Source organism: Bombus bifarius, unplaced genomic scaffold (genome assembly GCF_011952205.1).
Source record: "Bombus bifarius isolate JDL3187 unplaced genomic scaffold, Bbif_JDL3187 scf7180000010271, whole genome shotgun sequence".
In the NCBI taxonomy this organism is placed as follows: domain Eukaryota; kingdom Metazoa; phylum Arthropoda; class Insecta; order Hymenoptera; family Apidae; genus Bombus; species Bombus bifarius.
In genome coordinates, this window is record NW_022885586.1 from 100,808 (window position 1) to 118,562 (window position 17,755).

The window sequence follows — 17,755 nt, forward strand, 5'->3', positions numbered from 1 at the left end:
TGGTGCATTTCAGTAATATCTTACTGTGAAAAAGTTTTCATTTACAAGTTTATACAGAAAGATTATCGAATTTATGTTTACAAAATGAATCGTTGATTTAATTCAGAAATTAATTAATTTAGAAATTAAAGAATGAAGTATAATAATAACTTGTTCAGTACTGAAAATTGTTTACGTTATTTTAGTGTTAATTAAATAATCTATGAGGCGTGATTTAAAACAATTCACAATTAAGCTTTGTTCTGTACTTTGTTTATACGTAACTAAAAGTTATATGAAACCAAAAAGAATATTTCCTATTCGAGCATCAGTAATAACGATAATAATTAATGATCAATAATAGTTAAGTACTGTATTATTAAGTATCGTATTATTTAAAATAGAAAATACTTTTGTAAAAATAAGTGAATCATATCTTTAAGCATTTATATAAGTTTTTTATGCAATCGGAATTTCAGTAACAAGAATTTTCTTAAGTAGGTACACAGCTCTATAATGAAAAAATATATTACTGATGGGAAGTAAGAAATATCTCGTCCTTCGTTGCTTAAGTATAATACTATACATTTAGATCAGTTAAAAAGACGTTAACATATAAAGTACGTCATACTATTATTAAATTATTTAGTTATACGTCATTAACTTCAATGCGTATTTAATGAAAATTTAAATTCTACTTTATCTGTCTATTGTACTATATGTCGTATTAATAGTATATGTTAAAGATAATCGTGTGTATTATCATATAAAAGTCATTGATCGCTAACTAAATAAAACATCTCCACGCTTCAAAGTACAATACATTCTAAGAATAGTTGTAGTGTATATTTCATCATTAACGCGTCCTAGAGTCCTATAAGTATCAAAGTTATGAGGCTATTACTTATTGATAGTCCCATATATTGTTGTCTTTCATTTCTACGTTAAAATAATCTCGTCAGCAAGTACCACCGGGCTTGACGTTTAATGAATACTGTATAAAAACGAAAACAAATCATAGTATCTATATAACTTTTGGCATGAATATACCGAATACTGTCTGTCCACATCAGAAGATGTCTTTGCTAATTGCGTAGACGTTTTCGTGATGTTATTCAACGTAAATTCATCTAGATACTAAAATTATATTATTGTTTAAGAATAATGTCGGTGAACTACGAGTAAAACGTTAAGACAGAAGTATGATTTCCGCGTATCAAGAGTGTTGGTGGCATATCTTTAGTTAAAGCTTCCAGCCACGCCATGTACAGTGGCGCTGAAACCGCTCCTTTCCTTGGCATTGGCAACGACCTGCAATTTAACAAAATCATTTGTAAATAACTGCTTGTTTGTTCGTTTATTAATTTCATAAGTCGTCTAGTAAAATATGCACTTACATTACAACCAACGTGGATTGACTGGAATTCTCCAATAATAATTCTCGCAGTCTGAGTTGCCGGTACGTCTTATCTTTTAAAGACTGAAGTTCAATTTCTGTTACACAACATTCTGCAACGAGATATTGAAATTATCATTTCAAGTAGCCTGATAATTATTGACGTTTGAAATGATCATACTGATATATTTCCTTTGAAATAAATAAATGATCTTTTTTCAATAGATATGTATATGTAATCTGGTAAAATACCTGTGTTGTCAGGCTCGTTTTTTCGGAAGTCAGATATAAGTTTATCGAAGAAATCTAGCGTTTCTTGCTTTGGTTGAACGCTTATGTCGTCTACCATTTTCAAACTGGTGTATCTTATCCTGAATTTTGCCATTATCTCGGTCATTCTGTAAATTATTAATATACATGATCGATGATCACATGGATTATTTCCAATTAAAGCTATTTTTAATTAAGGAATTCTTTTGTCGAAGATACGAACAAAAAATCACTTGTATTTAATCTACTCGATTATACGATTATTTATAAGTATATAAAATCTAAATCGAATCATACTTTTTTTGGACATTTAACTTACTCCTTCTCCTGGGCCACTATATCTTGTTTGTGATTGGCCAAAGCGAAAATTCGCATTTTACAATGCTCCCAATTCGAGCGTGTGCTGATTATATAAGGAAGAAGAATCGTCAAACCTGTTGAATAAAAATGTCTACCACTTAAAAATGAGTACACCTAATTGAGAAATTATTGAAATTATTGAAAGATTATTCTTCGAAAATTAATATTAATCTCATTCAGTTATCTGCTGGAATACGTCAAAGGTACATTGTTGATTAAATCATTTAGATGAAATAGAAAGACATCTATATCATATAGATTAATTAAATATAGATTAATTGAATACGACCAGATAAATATATCGATTAGTGATATTGATTGTAGACACCTGTAAACATTTTATGAATTACCTCCATCGTCGTACAACCACCACACGTCGATCGTACCATTCTTGTGCTTTCTTTGGAAAATCGCTAAGCGTTCAGGAACCGGTGTCATCGCATGCCGTTTCTCCCTGTAGAGATAATTTAAAATATAAAATAACATTTTCTGATTAACACAATTACCAAAAATACAGATGTAACGCTTAACGTCTGTAGATGCTCATTGAAATTAATCTTCACCTACATTAATTTTTCTATCGCGTGTTTTCGTTTGTTCTTCAAATGGTCACGAGCACTTCCGTGAGTAGGCGAATCTCTAACAATTTGTGGAGCGTCTACCGGCACGAATTGCGTTCCTGAAACAAAATTATATCGATCGGTATAATGAATTTCAAATGAAGAATTCCAGGTGGAGTTCGAACGCTGCTGAACATCACGATAAAGGTAGCTAAGGTAAAGGAAAAGAGATTTTTTAACGAATCTAATCATAACCTGATCAATCGAACTCATAGATACCTATTGTTGGCACGCTTTGCACCCTTGGAATTTGGCTGGACATTGACAAATTGCTATCCACGTGCATCAAAGTGCTTCCAGTCAAATCGTAGCTACTTTGCGCTAAAACACCATGTTCGTCATCCCCATTGGCGGTTGCAACTTCCGAACAATCTAAGCCCTCCGCGATTCGTAACATCGCTACCGCTAACTTCTGATCGAATGCGTTACTAGAAACGGTACAAAGTTTCGTTATATTCTCATTATCGCGGACACCGTGATAAACGCTAATTGACTTACTGAAGAACATTGAAATATTCTTGCAGATCCTTGTGGTTACACGTTGACCAGTGTGTTTTGTAACCCATTAAAACAACGTTCGGTGCCAACTTGCCGACACCTGTTGCTTGCATCAAAGCTGATGCACCACGTTCGAAGCTTAAATCCTCCACTACATGGTAGAACGACTTTATACGTTGTTGATGTAACCATGCATAACCGTTTCTCAGTCGCATCGATCGTAAACGGTACGACAAACGAGTCTGGAAAGAGACGAAAGTCGTTTTTGTTAATCTTGGGTGTTTGAAAATCCAATTTAGATTCTCGATACGAGAGGATTCACGATACTAGCATGACAGTGGAAGATAAAAATATCATCAGAAAATAACTGGTTGAAAAAATGTGGCTACAGCGACTAATCGGAAACGCAGTATTTTAGGAATGTTTAAAAGTTAAAGTGTCTAAATCCACTTATCTAAACCACGTACTGGGTGTATTTCACCGGAAATCAGTAGCGAATGGTTTTTCGTGATGAGATTTGCCAGATGCAGTAACGCTGGTCTGGCGCCAGGAGCTCCGCTCAGTGCCAAAATTTGTGGAGCATAATTTTTGACATGTTCGTCGATAGAATTCAATCTGCAACATTTAATTTGAACATACATTTGAGAATTATGTTATATCGCGAGGCAGTTGAAAATAGAAAGTACGACGTCAGATAAAATAAATTGGTAAATAGCGCGCTTTAAACGTGTCTATACGAAATGGTAACATCGCGTACATGGTACATATTTGAATTTGACCAACTTAAGAAAAATAATGGAATTATAATAATATTCTTACCGATAAACGATAGAAAGTGCTGTCTTGTAGGTTTGTGCTTGCGTGCTGCTACCCCAATTCACGTCTGGTTTCCGATACACCACTATCAGATACAATGCGAAGATGATGACGAACGTGACCAGCGAAGTCACCCAATCAATGAGGAACATTATGGACACGCACGTAATAAAACCGAACAAAGACAACCAGGTGTTGTAATACTGTAAAAAAGAAGCTTCACTGAATTTCCCTCCTTGTTTGATAGCCACTGATTATTCAAGATGTGCTCTTAAAATATCTGTTTACTTTGGTTACTCACTCTGAATGTGGGTCGCCATCCAAGCGGCCGAATAAGCGCCGCGTGAAAGGTGCAAAAATTAATTAACGCGTACGATGCCAGATAAAAGTTTGAGATTAGAGGCGCGACCACGTTCAAGTTTGCTGAAAAGTGAGATGATTTGTATTATTTCGCTATTTTAATTTAAACGCTAGAAGTCTAATATCGGCAGTTGCAAATTTCTCGATACCTATCAAGAGGAACAACGCTGCTACGAAGAACGTGAGCACGTAACCACGATAAGGTTCACCGTGTTTCCCGTAACTTTTGCTGAAGTAAATCAAACCGGGATAAATTCTGTCTTGTCCCAGCGCCTGTATCAATCGTGGTACCGATAGCAAGTTTGTCAACGCTGTAGAGAGGGTTGCCGCGAAACAGCCGGCGTAGATCAACGGACCCCATACCGACATAAGTTGCATCACCTACGAGCAAAGAATATAAAACCACACTGTAAATCTATTCGCTGGAAGTTCTTAGAAAAATAATAATCGGCTCGCCCTGCGATCTATTTAAGAAATACGAAACTTAAAACTAAAGTCAGCCGAGTGATAAGTTCGTAACTTAACGTAGATAGACGATAGCAATTTTTCCAACTTTCGCTTTAATTTCATTTTATTTTCTTCATTGTAATTTCTTTCTCCGTATAGTTTTGATTTTAATATTCGATAACGTTTTAATGTTAATGTGTTTTAAATAGTGTCACAGGAATTCCGTACCGAGTAACTGTTGTGTAATCCGTAAGTGCAGTTGACGTTCGGAATGCAGCTTACGATCGTATCATTTGCACCGACAAGCCCACTGGCATCCCTTAGGGCCGCTCCACCAGCGAAGAAGACAAAAGTGACATAACTCAGCATCGAGATTAGCAACGCAAGAAGTGTTCCGATCGGTATGCTGCTCGCTGGATCCTTTAAATCGCCGGAGATATTGGCGCCAGCTTGAATTCCCGTTACAGATGGAAAGAAAATGGCGAACACGGAGAAAAACGTTTGGTTGCTGTTCTCGGAAAAACGATAATCGGGGCCCAGGTTGTCCATGAATACTTCAGCTGAGAATTTAAGAAACGATTCGTTCAGAGATAATAGCGTATAAATAGGTTTTTGTGTAATACACTCCTATAAAGTAATCGTATTTGACGTACAGGAAAATCCAAGAAATCCATATGCTTCTTGCGTCGTATTCTTAGGTCCTATGATAGTACCAATCAGAAAATCGAAAATAGCTGCGACGATGATGGCTATAAGGAAGTTTTGAGCCTGAAAGAACTCGTTTTATCAAACATCTTAAAAAAAAAAGAAAATATTTGGAAGTTAGAAGCATCAAATTATTTACATATACAGCAGAGCAAAACACGGACTTGTACGACACACGAAAACGATTAATTTTTCTATCGAAATACATAAAATAAATACCTTTGACTCCCATTCCATTCCAATCGCGCAAATCATGATCATAACGATCAACGCGATTATTCCGACGATTCGAACGTCGTTTACCCCATTGTCAATGATTTGCATGTTATGCTCTCGTAACAAATCGTTCAGGGAGTCGCAGAAACCAATGGTATTCATCGATGCCGAAACTGCATTTGCAAATGCAAAAACGATCCCTACCGAGGCTCCAAATTCCGCTCCCAGAGTCCGTGATATGATGAAATATATACCACCTATAGAAATTTCAACTTATACGTCATTGGACTTAACGACTTATTTAGAAATATAGTAATACGATTTTCTTTCGTTTCTATGGAAGTAAATAGGGGGGGAAATGAAATTCGTGAGGAGGAAAGAAGTTTCTCCCGAGAGCTTTTACGCGAAGATCATCGAATTAAGATTTACAGCGTGTTACATACGAAAAATTTCGACATTAATTGAAATATTCAAAATCCAGTCTCTTTGAACATATAGTTTGAAAATGATGGCTCGTATTAGAATTCTGTCAGTTTTAATAAGATCGAAACGATATTCCATAAAAGTGGATAAGACAAATATTAGAATAGAAAGAGATCTATCAGTGGGAAATTTCTCATAATGTACATATTTGCATTTTTTTTATAGGCAAATCGTTGCAGCTGGGATATCGCGCGGTTATTTTTCAAGGACGACTTTCCACTTCGTGGAAAAACCAATTGTCAATGTTCGACTCTGGCGAGGCGAATGTAACGACTACAAAGTACATGGCACCACTCCTTGGAAAAAGGAAAAAAGAGGACGAGAAAGAACGGGGGACCCGTAACACACCTCCCTTTACTTCCCCATTAGTACTAATTGCGCTCAGGCTAAGCGTTGTGATGACGCAGACAGCTGCCGATATTCCGATTATGATGATGCTCTGCAGTATGCCCGCCTGTGCTACTACCCATGACAGCCGCAGGAAAAGCATTACACCCCATATATTGAGCAGACATGGTATGAGGACACCCTGGATCCATCCTAATTTTATTCCCGTGTGTCCTTGCTGAGTTACTCCGATCTGACCAGCCTCTATATTTGGGTCCTGAAATTTCCAAATTTATCTCTCTATTGCCCTCTGTTAAATCGGTGTATACGAGGTGTCATTCTTTTCTATAAAATTCTAATCGCGCATAGTTTCATCGAGATTTCGTATTCAACGAAATTCGATGAATTTTTCCAAATATTAACTAATTAACTAATTTATAATTGGAACATTTTAGGACTTCCATGTTACTTCTCTCAAATTTAGTATCTTTCACAGAAGCTTCAGTTAAAGAGGGATTCTCGTGCAACAAGACTGAAAAATCGATTTTTTTTTTTTTGATAAATCAATGATACAACACTTGGAAAATATGTTCCTAAAATGTTGCAGTCGAATTCGAAGAATTACGAATAAATAAACGTAGTTGACACCTTGTTTACACAAGTCGAATTTACGTCGTTTCACTTTGGAGGAACGGTGTAAATTCGGCTTTAGTAACACAATAATATGCCCGTGATGTTCGTGCAATGCAATATTGAGATGGATGGACAATGTGATAATCCGTACGTATGTGATCGTTGTTTATCTTTGAAGATTGCAACGTATGCGATAGTTTTCGCCAGAGGATTTGGAAATACAGAGTCCGATCTTCGTATTGTTTCGAGAGTTCAGAGAGTTCAGAGAGTTGAGAGTAGTTTTACATGGACGAAGAGGATACCAACAATTGCGTACAATTCGATATAACATTTAAAAGAGATAAATAAGACAAATTTTGTTAGTCTGTGAATGTATCTTTGTACCCGAAAAATGACAATCTCTTAACGTGAATAATTTACCGAAGAAAAATATGGATAAATAATAATCGGATAAACGCATTATGTCGCGTTTCATTATCAAACCTATTACAATGACCTTCGAGAACGACGGGGATTTCAAAATTGATATCTTTTCTAATTTCTCTCGCAGCTGGTATTTACTGCTGTGTAAACTTAATATACTGTCTCCCTCACGTCTCTCGTTATAAGTTCGATCGTCCTTGCCGAGGGAGGCAGCTCCTCCGGGTGTTATTTCACTCTACGACGAGACGAGTCGAGATTAGCTTTATCACTTCTAATGCACGCGTTATGCAACGTTCACTTCATTTCCTCGAAAACAGTACGTCAATCAAAGAATTTGGAGTATCTCGTATAATATTTGGCAATTAACTCTCTTCGTGTTGAAAGAGTTTATCCTGTTCGTTAGAGAGCACTCGACAGGAATTTTATCTTAAATGTACAATGGAAATGCAAATGAGAAGCGGAGAAAATAGTTCACCTGTTCGAGTCTTTTAAGGAACGCGACGATTCTTTAAACCGATTGTGAGTCATCGATGAAAAATACTCGGTTTCTACGAACAATTGCACGTATATATATATATCTAATGAATGTTGTTGCATTTGCATTTCTAATCCCTTCTCTGTCGCGCGTTTCATTCTCACATTTGCAAATGGGATACGTGACCTATATTCCTACACGCGTCGTTAACACTTCACCGACGTGTATAAATTTACGTATTTCCGATTATGTCGAAACACGAAGCCGACCATACTATTTCATCCCCTTTATTCACATTGCGCTAAAGCGTTTTCTGTTATAATATTTGAAGCAACCGTCGTTAATAACTATGACGTGTATGCGATTTAATAATGTAGCGTTTTACGTTACTTGGAGACAAACACGATGGAAATATATCACAAAGGATAATTATGACGTAAAAGTGAAAGGGAGAAATTGGCGAATCTGTCGCGAGATCAAATTTATAGAATTTTATGTTCACGTTTAACGGTGACTCCCGTTATACCCTCTACCCGTTATAATACTTTGGAAACTGCAGATTTTTTTGCCACGGAATTCTCGCGCGATCGATGAGACACATTATCATCGAACGTATTCTATTCAACGAATGAAAAATAATTAACGCACGGATGCGAGAACCTCGACGATTACGAGATATTTTTCGATGCATTCGATGATATTAGAAACAAGGGGTAGTACGACAAATGTCTACAGGGTGTGGCAATCTTACCTTTATAAGATTTCCTTCGTGCAGGGTGCTCAGCGATGGCCTCTTAGCACGACGACTCAATCTACAAACAGAAACGTGCCTGTGAATTTCGGTAATGGTATTAGTGAGCCTACAGCGGCTAATTAAGTTAGGATAAACTATCGAACGATTTGAGGAATGGACAATTAGATAATGTTCGGCAGGAGAATTTTTCACGAAATTGGGAACAGTATCCCTAAAATCATGGAATAATTAACAAGATCTTCCATGTAACGTTAGATGTGAAATGTACTTTTATCTCTTGCGTTTTATTATAATACCAATGGTTCAAATAATAGTTCAAACGAGATGATTTATTTCCAGAAGCATATCCATTGCTTTATCGCAAGCGTTTAAGATTTAATTTAATAAGAGTTACAAATTGTAGTTCTAGTGACAAGACTGTAGTTACATAGTTGCAGTTACATGGAAAGAAATTACAGAACATCCGAGATATCCACTACTCGGTGGTCGTATACTTTCTGTCAACTTTCAAAGACATTAAGGACAAATGCTACGCGAGAAAATCGATCTCAGGGAAAAAATTTGTCGCAACTGAGAAGGAAAGCACGTAGGAGGCAAGTACGTAGTAAGTGATACTGAAATAGACGTCGAGAGTTTCAACCTTGTTGAAAGCATATTATTGTTTAATTTTTGAAGATGAACATTTGATAGGAAGAACGACATACTTTAATTTGTTACAGAAATAATCTCAATTATAGAATCTTTGTTCGAACGAGATTTTACTCCGTAGAAAATAACGGCGAGACCTTTGAGAACTGTGAATTAAATATGTCTAATGATTTTTATTAACTGTGAAAGAAACAATTTAACGATCGATGTATAACCAAGTAATTTTATTGTGTCGCTAAAAGAAAAAAAAAGCAAATTATTTCCTCGTTTAGAGGAAACGGGTTTTTAAATAACGTTGCAAAAAATAGCTAATTAGATAGGAGATACGTCCCTCCGACCGATATTGAGAAATTAACTGTTTCGTTTCGTCAACAAAGTATCGGAAGATCATTAATCTCTTAAACGTAAAACAGAAAAGATACGTACACGTTATTGTGAAACATAGAAATAGCTTTTCTCGCTGGGACAATAATAATGGTAAAATTACAATAAATCGTCGTCTGTCGGACGAAGAACGCTCGCGCTGTATCCTTTAATTTAAAGTCGATTCTAAACGCGTAGCGTTATTTTCAACGAGTCACTGTGCATCTTTTCGGAATTTTTGAGGATTTATTTTTATATTCGATGTTATAACCTTCGAATAAACGCATACAGGTATTATTTTTACGGTATAGTTTCGCACGCCCCTACACACACACATACACATACACATACCTATAATGATCTAATCGTGGCACCACGTCCCACAAGCCGCTAACGTTTAGGGTCATTGGTGATCTCTTGTTATTTTGGCCTCCACTAATCACCTCATCATCCATAGTTTTAAGTACAAATCAACAGCGTCTCGTTGAATCTGCAATGATAAGGAAAAAGCGCTTTTAGTTTCAATTATAAGCCTTTACAACGAGATACTTGTATCACACAATAGACGCAGATAAAGGCGAGAAAGATGTTTGACAAATTGACCGAGATCGTGATCATTTTACGTTACGTAATTTACGCCGTTGATGTACATTCTGTAGAAATCTAATAAAAGATTTGTCAGATTGCTGGGACAATGCCAGTAGAATTGTAACCGAGTGCGTGTCGTTCGAGTGACGAAAATATGATCACCTGTGAAATCTAAAATATTTGGCAAACTGTCGCGATAAATGTGCCAAAGTGTGAGCGTGCGACGATAAGTTTATTATCATTCCCGGAAATAGGAAATTAGTAAAATCGAAATGTTCCTGTAATATCGCGTAGCGCGTGCACTTAGCGAATCGACTTAATCGTTTGAAAGGAATTCGCGTTTCGTCGAATCGCCAAATTTAACCCTTACTCGCCGCCGTGAACGTATCAATCGAGTTTCCAGGACGCGTGAAAAATCAAAAGAGTCTTTTATTCTACGGCGTAGACTCGCTACGCGCAAATTCATGTAATACATGAATACCGTGTAAAATATTCTCTAATTAGCAACACTCTTTGAGAAAATCCTCGCATTATCGTACTTCCTGTTTAACATTCGACGAGTATTAACGCGAAAATTTGCAAGATTATAGCTCTGTGAAAATCTACGTATCTATATCAAACGAAGAACAATCGTTTCAACGTTATATACCACGGTCATTTTTATCTTTCTGAAGGAGAAAAATGTGAAAGAGTCGAAGAACAGCGTTCCAAGCGTCGCCATCGATCAACCAGAAAAACGTATCAGTCAGAGTCGAAGAACTCATGATTCACCGTCCTTCCTCTTTCGATTATTCAAATCTGCCAGCTGACTTCTCGCCTAAGATAATGAGAGAGATGAAAAAACAGAAACAGGACGGTGCGCGCATACTCGCGCTGATTCCACCGCCTGTTCACCCGCTCATCCTTGTAGCCTTCGCGTATTTTTGAAGATCGTCAAGTCAGAGAGGCAGAAAGTGGAGTCGCGTGTGCGCGGAGGTCGACGGAAAAATAGATTTTCGAAGAAAGCCGCATCCGTTGCCTGCAAGTTCGAGCGAAAGCGTTCGAGCCCTCGCGAAATACTTCGCCTCTTCCGTTCGTCGTTGCGTCGTCGCGAGAAATTCTCTCGAAACTATTTGGCCATGATCCCGGAATTCGTAACGCCTGGCGAATGGCTAAACTCGAGTTTCATTCATCCTGACCCTACCGAGAATATTGACACTACGTTTTCAGAAAACTGTCCTGAGAACAGAAGGCTGGCGCCAATAAACGCCAGCACGCGTTTCTAAGTCCTCTTTAGACGAGGTGTGGTCGAATCGTTAAAATCTAATCTGATAATCTTTTATAGTAATTTATTGACGCGTACAAAGATTATTATAAATAGGACAATGTTCCTTTATTTCAATATTTCCAAGCTTCGTTCACAGTTTTAAGCGATTTTCGATATAGAAGCAAGGGGATGAAAATCGATTACCACGTTCGAATGCAAGTTAGTCGCGCGAACCGAAGGATCGAGGTAAAATCGACATTGGAAAATAATTAACCGCTATCAAACGACACGGTACTCGAGTTTTTGAAAAGTTAATGCTCAAAGAGCGTCCGTAATTAGTTCAGTTATTTGAAACAGCATGCAGCCTGTTGTATATATTGAAACGCAAGTGTCGCAGGCGAATAATTAAGCAACATTATCGCTACTTTTAACGCATATCTTTGCGCGTCATTTGCACATTTTTATTCATTACGATAGCGAACTCAAAATATGATGACGCATACGGTGAGTCATTTGAAATTACCATGGATAATTTTTGAATTGGATAATACTGGAAGAATTACCGTATCGAGTGCCAGTTACTCGTCTCGATACGAGATATTTATCACGCAGGTTTCGTCCGTGAGAAATTTTTAAGAACGCTATATCCTTAATATCGAGTTGATCTTCCATTTAAAAACATCTATTAATTTTGTTACTTCGCTTAGTTATAACTGCACGATATCATATGGTTTCTGTATCTCCGTATATTCGGTAAGCTTCTTTTACATCTACCTTGAATCGTGTGATGCGTTGCGGTGCGATGCCAAAGCAAATAAATTTTCGACACATTTTTCCTACCGGTTTCCAGCTTGGTATCTAGAATTTTGCCAAACAGCCCATGCCCATGACCGTGATCGTGAACGCGAACGTCAAATATAAATAGAGAAATAGAACATATTTCAAAATAAGGATAATTTGTATGTATCTTTGGCCAGTTGCGTTAAATTTATATTTGAGTGCCGTTGTTCCTTTATGTTCCATAAAATATATCTCTATACTACTCCAACGCAATTAAAGTTCAATTCAATGTTTATGAAATGCAACAGATAATCGCGAATTATCTTCAAACCTAATCTCTAAGGATTATTATTTGATTAATCTTCCAACACACTGTTACGCTATTGTTTTTGTACTTTACAAAATTTTTTCGATCGACAACTCGACGTTGCTTATCGTTTCAACTTTTCAATTGTGCTTCTCTTTGTACTGCAAATGAAACACGAGAACAATCGGTATCGTCGCGTCGTAATTCACTTTCTTTGTACGATCTTCCCTTCGTACATCTTCTGTACCATAAATATTAATAATTGTTACAAGTTTGATGGAACGATAGCATCGACTGATCGATTCAAATTCATTCGCAGCAGTCGAACTGAATAATCGAATAAAATCAGTAAGCGTGAACGAAAATAACGTAACGTTAAATGATGTTGACCGAAGAAACTTTATCATCCCTTTCTATGATGTTTTCACAATCCTTATCAAAACAATGGAATGCTGAGCCCGAACGTCTGGAAAGGAATGCGATCTAATCAATCGAAATAATAGTGCAATGACTATTTTTTAGGATTTTTAATAAGTGTGTCATTTATAGGAAATTTCTAATGGACGACATTGATGCGATCAATTCGAACTTGGAAGAAACAAGATTTCTTATGCGCCAATCTAATGATTCGATCGGCTCCTTAATGAAATTTGAAAAAGAATGAAAAAGAGAAAAGCTCGGCGACGTAACATCGATAATTAATCATCGATACGATCGACCATACGTGAAAATAATATTGGAAAAACAGTGCAAGGTCTTCTCGAAGAAATTGTAATTTACCATATCGTTGGTAAACTCGCAAACTGTTGGTGATTACTAGCACGACAGATAAAAATAGCGTTGTACTGTTCAAAAGCATTATTTAACAAGTCAGAAATTCAAGGCAAACTTCGGCTGTAGCAACGATATCATTTACGGTTTGCTGCATATTTCTACGTGAAAATGCCGGCAAGTTTCTCACTGAAAAATATCTAAACTCGATCTTCTATCCGCGTTATTATTTTCGTCGATATTCTAATCTATCAAAATTTTCAAGTTTCAAATTTACGTACGAAGACGTTTGTTTCGATGAATACAAATGCTGGAGTTTCTTGGCTTCCGAATGTCAAGCATCGAGTCGAATAGAAATAAGCGAGTCTGAACCAAAACCGATCGGAAATTTGGCCGATTCGGGTAGATGGAACTGATAGAAAATCGTGGTATTCTTAAAATTTGTCTGGTCTTCTTCGAATTTCATCGGAATATAGTTGCAGAGATAAGAATTTAAAAGTATAGAAGAAATCGAAGAGAACGTGGAAACAGTAATAATATAAAAGAGATATAATTACGGTAACATAAAGACACGAACGACTGGAATTAAAATTTGAAGAAGCTGGAGTTAAAATGTGGGTTAAAATTCACGGATACCGTGGCAAGGAAAAAGTTCGCGAGATTTCTTATTCGAAAGCATAACTCTGCGTTTAGCAACACGCAGATAACAGTTTACGCTAAAAAATTCTTGATTACGTTACGTTCTCTATGTATGTACGACCTTGTATACATTGTATACAGACACGTTGGAGGGTTTATAGTGGACTCAACTAGTTTCGAGTCTCGGTTTAAGTGCGTACGCCTGCAACTCAACTTCAAAGTTGTATACGAAACGTCGTGAAATAAGAATTAACACTGTAACATGCACTTATTTTTCTTTGGTAAATCGTTCTATTTTCGTTTCCGCCATAATTTTCGTTCTACTTCGGTATCGCTGATCGCGTGGGCGTATAAGGATTCTGTTCGAACTAACCCCGTGTAAATTCGCATGAACTAGTATATTCGTTTTAGCAGCGTTGCTCATTTTATTACATTTTCATTGTTATTACTAGAATATTAATTATAAATTGCTATTATCAATTTTATAGAATAATAATTAGAATATAAGATAAGTAGAGTTACGATTTGATAATGAAGAATTGTATTCCAACGAACGTGACGATTCTTCTCGCTATAATATTTCAAATGAAATCAAATATAATAATGTGTGATAGCGAGTTTAAAAATATTCGCGACAAACAGAGGCAAGACTTTCATTTAGAACATATCCACGTTGTTACAGTGTACAGTTATTGAGAATCAATCCGCGTACATAAATGGCTCAAATTAGCATCACAAAGTTACCTTGTCCCACAGTATGAACATCTAATATGTAAACCTCTTCGTTGTGAAAGTAATCCAAAATTACACTTTACGCAATGTGTAGCATCGTTTGATCGTAACAAGAGATAAGATTTAGGCTGAGTTGATAAATCAATCAACGTAAAAAAAATTTCAATATTTATTAGGAATCGCAAACTAACTTGTAAAATGGCATTAACCCAAATATCATACGTAAGTTTCTTTTCTATGTTTTTCAAAATAACGTAACTTTTCTCTACTCGGGATTAAGACCAAACGTATTCACTGGATTTTCCTCTTACGCTCGATTATTCTTTTATTCGCGTTGTACTTTACGATCCTAAAAAGACATTGCGCACGTTTGGATTAATTCTAAAAGTCTAATTACGTAGACGATTCTTGTTTCAAACGTAAACCTCGAGACACGCTCTCAGACGAACAACGCCATTTTACTTATCGATAAATTACGTCAAACTGTCGCGATAGAAAATCACCATACACCTGTCCACGTAGCCATAAGAGATTTGCACGTGTATAAAAAACGAATAAAGAACAACGCGTATCTCTTACATGCTTTCCACGCAATTTTCACCCTGTTGCGAGGCACTATATCGGGTATCTCTCAAATATCTTAATAACGTTAGATCTACGATGGATTATGTCAAAATTAGAAAAAAACTGCGATATCCCTTTCACTCGACGATGTTCTATCAAGCCGCAATTCGCGAGAGAGAAAAAAACGAAGCATTTCGGCGTTCAAACTTCCACCATTCCTCCATGCACTATGAAAAAATTGAACGTACACGTTCCAAACGGTTTACGAAACGAACAAAAGAGCACAGCACACTCGTCGATCTATCCGATCATGCAAAAGCACGGTGCACAAGATCTATGGCAGAAACGCGTGGAAAAAGAAGAAAAAAGAGAGCAGAACGCGAGAAGAAAAAAAAAAAAGAGAGAAAGGACATCCTTTCGAAAACGGATCGCAAAACGGAATTGTCACTCACGGGATGCCGAGGCTGGCAATCGAAACGGGAGCCTGGGAACACGATCGACCGATTCACGGATCGCACGCGATCCACTCGGCGACGGTAAGACCGATCAGCGGAGATCCAACGCGAGCCACTGAACACACCGTGCAACACTCGAATCCCTCGAGCCGGCCGACATTAAGGAAGGAAGCATGCGTCGTGCTTCCCTTTCCCCATAAAACTCTTTCAAACACACGCGTGCACATCTACTTAAATACACACGCGGTTGTATGCGCGCGCGCGTATATCACCGCCACCACAACGCTGTGTAACACACGTCATACGCGTGTCCGCACGCGGGGGCTTCGGCTTCGCAAACGCGCGAAAGAATAACGCGCCCGCAGAAAGAAGAAGGAGAAACTTGGTTTATTGGCGAACGAGTCAAAGACCCGATACCTCGAAATCGATTCCGTATCAATTAGTAACGTTGTATCGGCGTCGCCCAACTTTCCTAGGATCTCGAGATGAAGACAGGAAGGACGAGGCTCGTGTCACATCCGATCAAGGATAAAGCAGAAGGGGATGGAAGTGGAGAGTCGGGATTCGATTTACCGCGTAGAGGGTTCTTTTTTCCCTGGCAGCTTAGGGTTGTTTGGGCATTGCGGAGTGATTGACATTTTTCGAGGGTGCTACCGAAGTACTTCTTCGTGAGCCGAATGTCTTCGTCGAGCCGAATGTCTTCGTCGATCCGACCCTTTCACCCCGCTCCTTTTTTCTAGGCTTGTTCCTTATATACGGTACTATCGTAGGGTCGGATTTATTAAGGTCAGAGAAAGATCGTCAGTTCTTATATTTGAAGTTCGTTTTAGGACGCGGGAGACCAGTTATCGGTGAGGTGCGGATTTTTATGCGTTTAAGGTTAATTAAAACATATACACAGTTACATACAGAGATATAAAGAAAATATTCGAGGCAAAGTACCTGTTTCAACATTTTATTGGGCGAAATAAATCTTTTATTTATGCTAATAAAGATATTGAATTACATAAAAGTACAGTTGTCGAATATGTTTTTGTTTGCTTCGAATGTTGTCGTATTCGCGGAACGTTATCCATTTTATTTTGTTATCAAGCTAGAGAAATTATTAGCTAGCTAGTAAACTGTGTTTCGCAAACCTCCACTGGCAATATAAAATATATCGATTGGACTGCGTAAAAAAATTTTGGATATTAATTGGATATCAACGGAGAAGCAGGAAACGAAAGTTCGATAAACACGTTGTTGTCGGCGCGTTGTTTAAAACACGTGCATCGTTTCGTGATACGCGTTTCGAACGTAGGTGAGATACGCGATGAAAGTAATATTGTTTGTGAAATTTATGGGGGTTCATTTTCAAATATCGTACGATGTTATTTGAACGTAAAAACGACATTTCAAGCTTTCGAGGTTATCGCGTGTTGGCGTTGATAGTGGCATAACTTAAAACAGAGTAAAGGTCTTAAACATTTTCGAATAAACCTTTTATAGTTTACATCTATCGGTTTTCTACGTGTACCGTGAATGATATTCGAGGCGCGAACGATGGAAAGGATGACGTATCTAAAACGCGTATCTTTCATCCCCTGTTCGTTTTGAACAATATTTTGATACAAAGCAGTAGGACACGGAATTTATTTGTCGAATAAAGATGTTTACCCATAAAACACCTGGTTCTACTTTCGATCGATAAATTTCTACACATCCTAGACGGAGGATGGAGCATTATGAACGCAAATTGTGACGTTGCGCCTTAACAGGAGACACACCCACGCTTCTAAGCAGACCTTGAAGCGATACGTTATCGAACCATAGTAGAAACACGAACGTAATAGAATTATTTATCATGGCAGAAGACCGATCGTTGATCATCTTTCCACGAGTTTTTTAGTTTATCCTGGCG

At 37.4% G+C, this 17,755-nt stretch overlaps 1 protein-coding gene across 1 annotated transcript; it reads right to left on the reverse strand.

Annotated features, from left to right (window-relative positions):
* Window positions 1-213: 213 nt before the first annotated feature.
* On the reverse strand, window positions 214-16,044 carry LOC117216311 (bumetanide-sensitive sodium-(potassium)-chloride cotransporter). The gene is made up of 19 exons (XM_033462925.1): window positions 15,853-16,044; window positions 10,125-10,263; window positions 8,760-8,820; window positions 6,499-6,754; window positions 5,671-5,924; window positions 5,400-5,514; window positions 4,975-5,306; window positions 4,449-4,680; window positions 4,241-4,362; window positions 3,943-4,142; window positions 3,591-3,738; window positions 3,124-3,365; window positions 2,845-3,053; window positions 2,573-2,684; window positions 2,356-2,459; window positions 1,965-2,079; window positions 1,628-1,773; window positions 1,377-1,488; window positions 214-1,290 (listed from the first exon to the last, which is right to left on the reverse strand). The coding sequence occupies exons 2-19, from the start codon at window positions 10,226-10,228 to the stop codon at window positions 1,155-1,157; spliced, it is 3,000 nt and encodes a 999-aa protein (XP_033318816.1). The 5' UTR covers window positions 10,229-10,263; window positions 15,853-16,044; the 3' UTR covers window positions 214-1,154.
* Between the last annotated feature and the right edge of the window lie 1,711 nt (window positions 16,045-17,755).

What these genes read in the sequence shown, in the direction of transcription:
- LOC117216311 (XM_033462925.1), bottom strand. Translation starts at nt 10,228, where the DNA reads ATGGATGATGAGGTGATTAGTGGAGGCCAAAATAACAAGAGATCACCA. An exon ending in CCACGATTAGATCATTATAG is followed by an intron (nt 8,821 to 10,124) that starts GTATGTGTATGT and finishes TTCTGTTTGTAG; the next exon opens with ATTGAGTCGTCGTGCTAAGA. An exon ending in GCAAAGCGTGCCAACAATAG is followed by an intron (nt 2,685 to 2,844) that starts GTATCTATGAGT and finishes ATTTTGTTTCAG; the next exon opens with GAACGCAATTCGTGCCGGTA.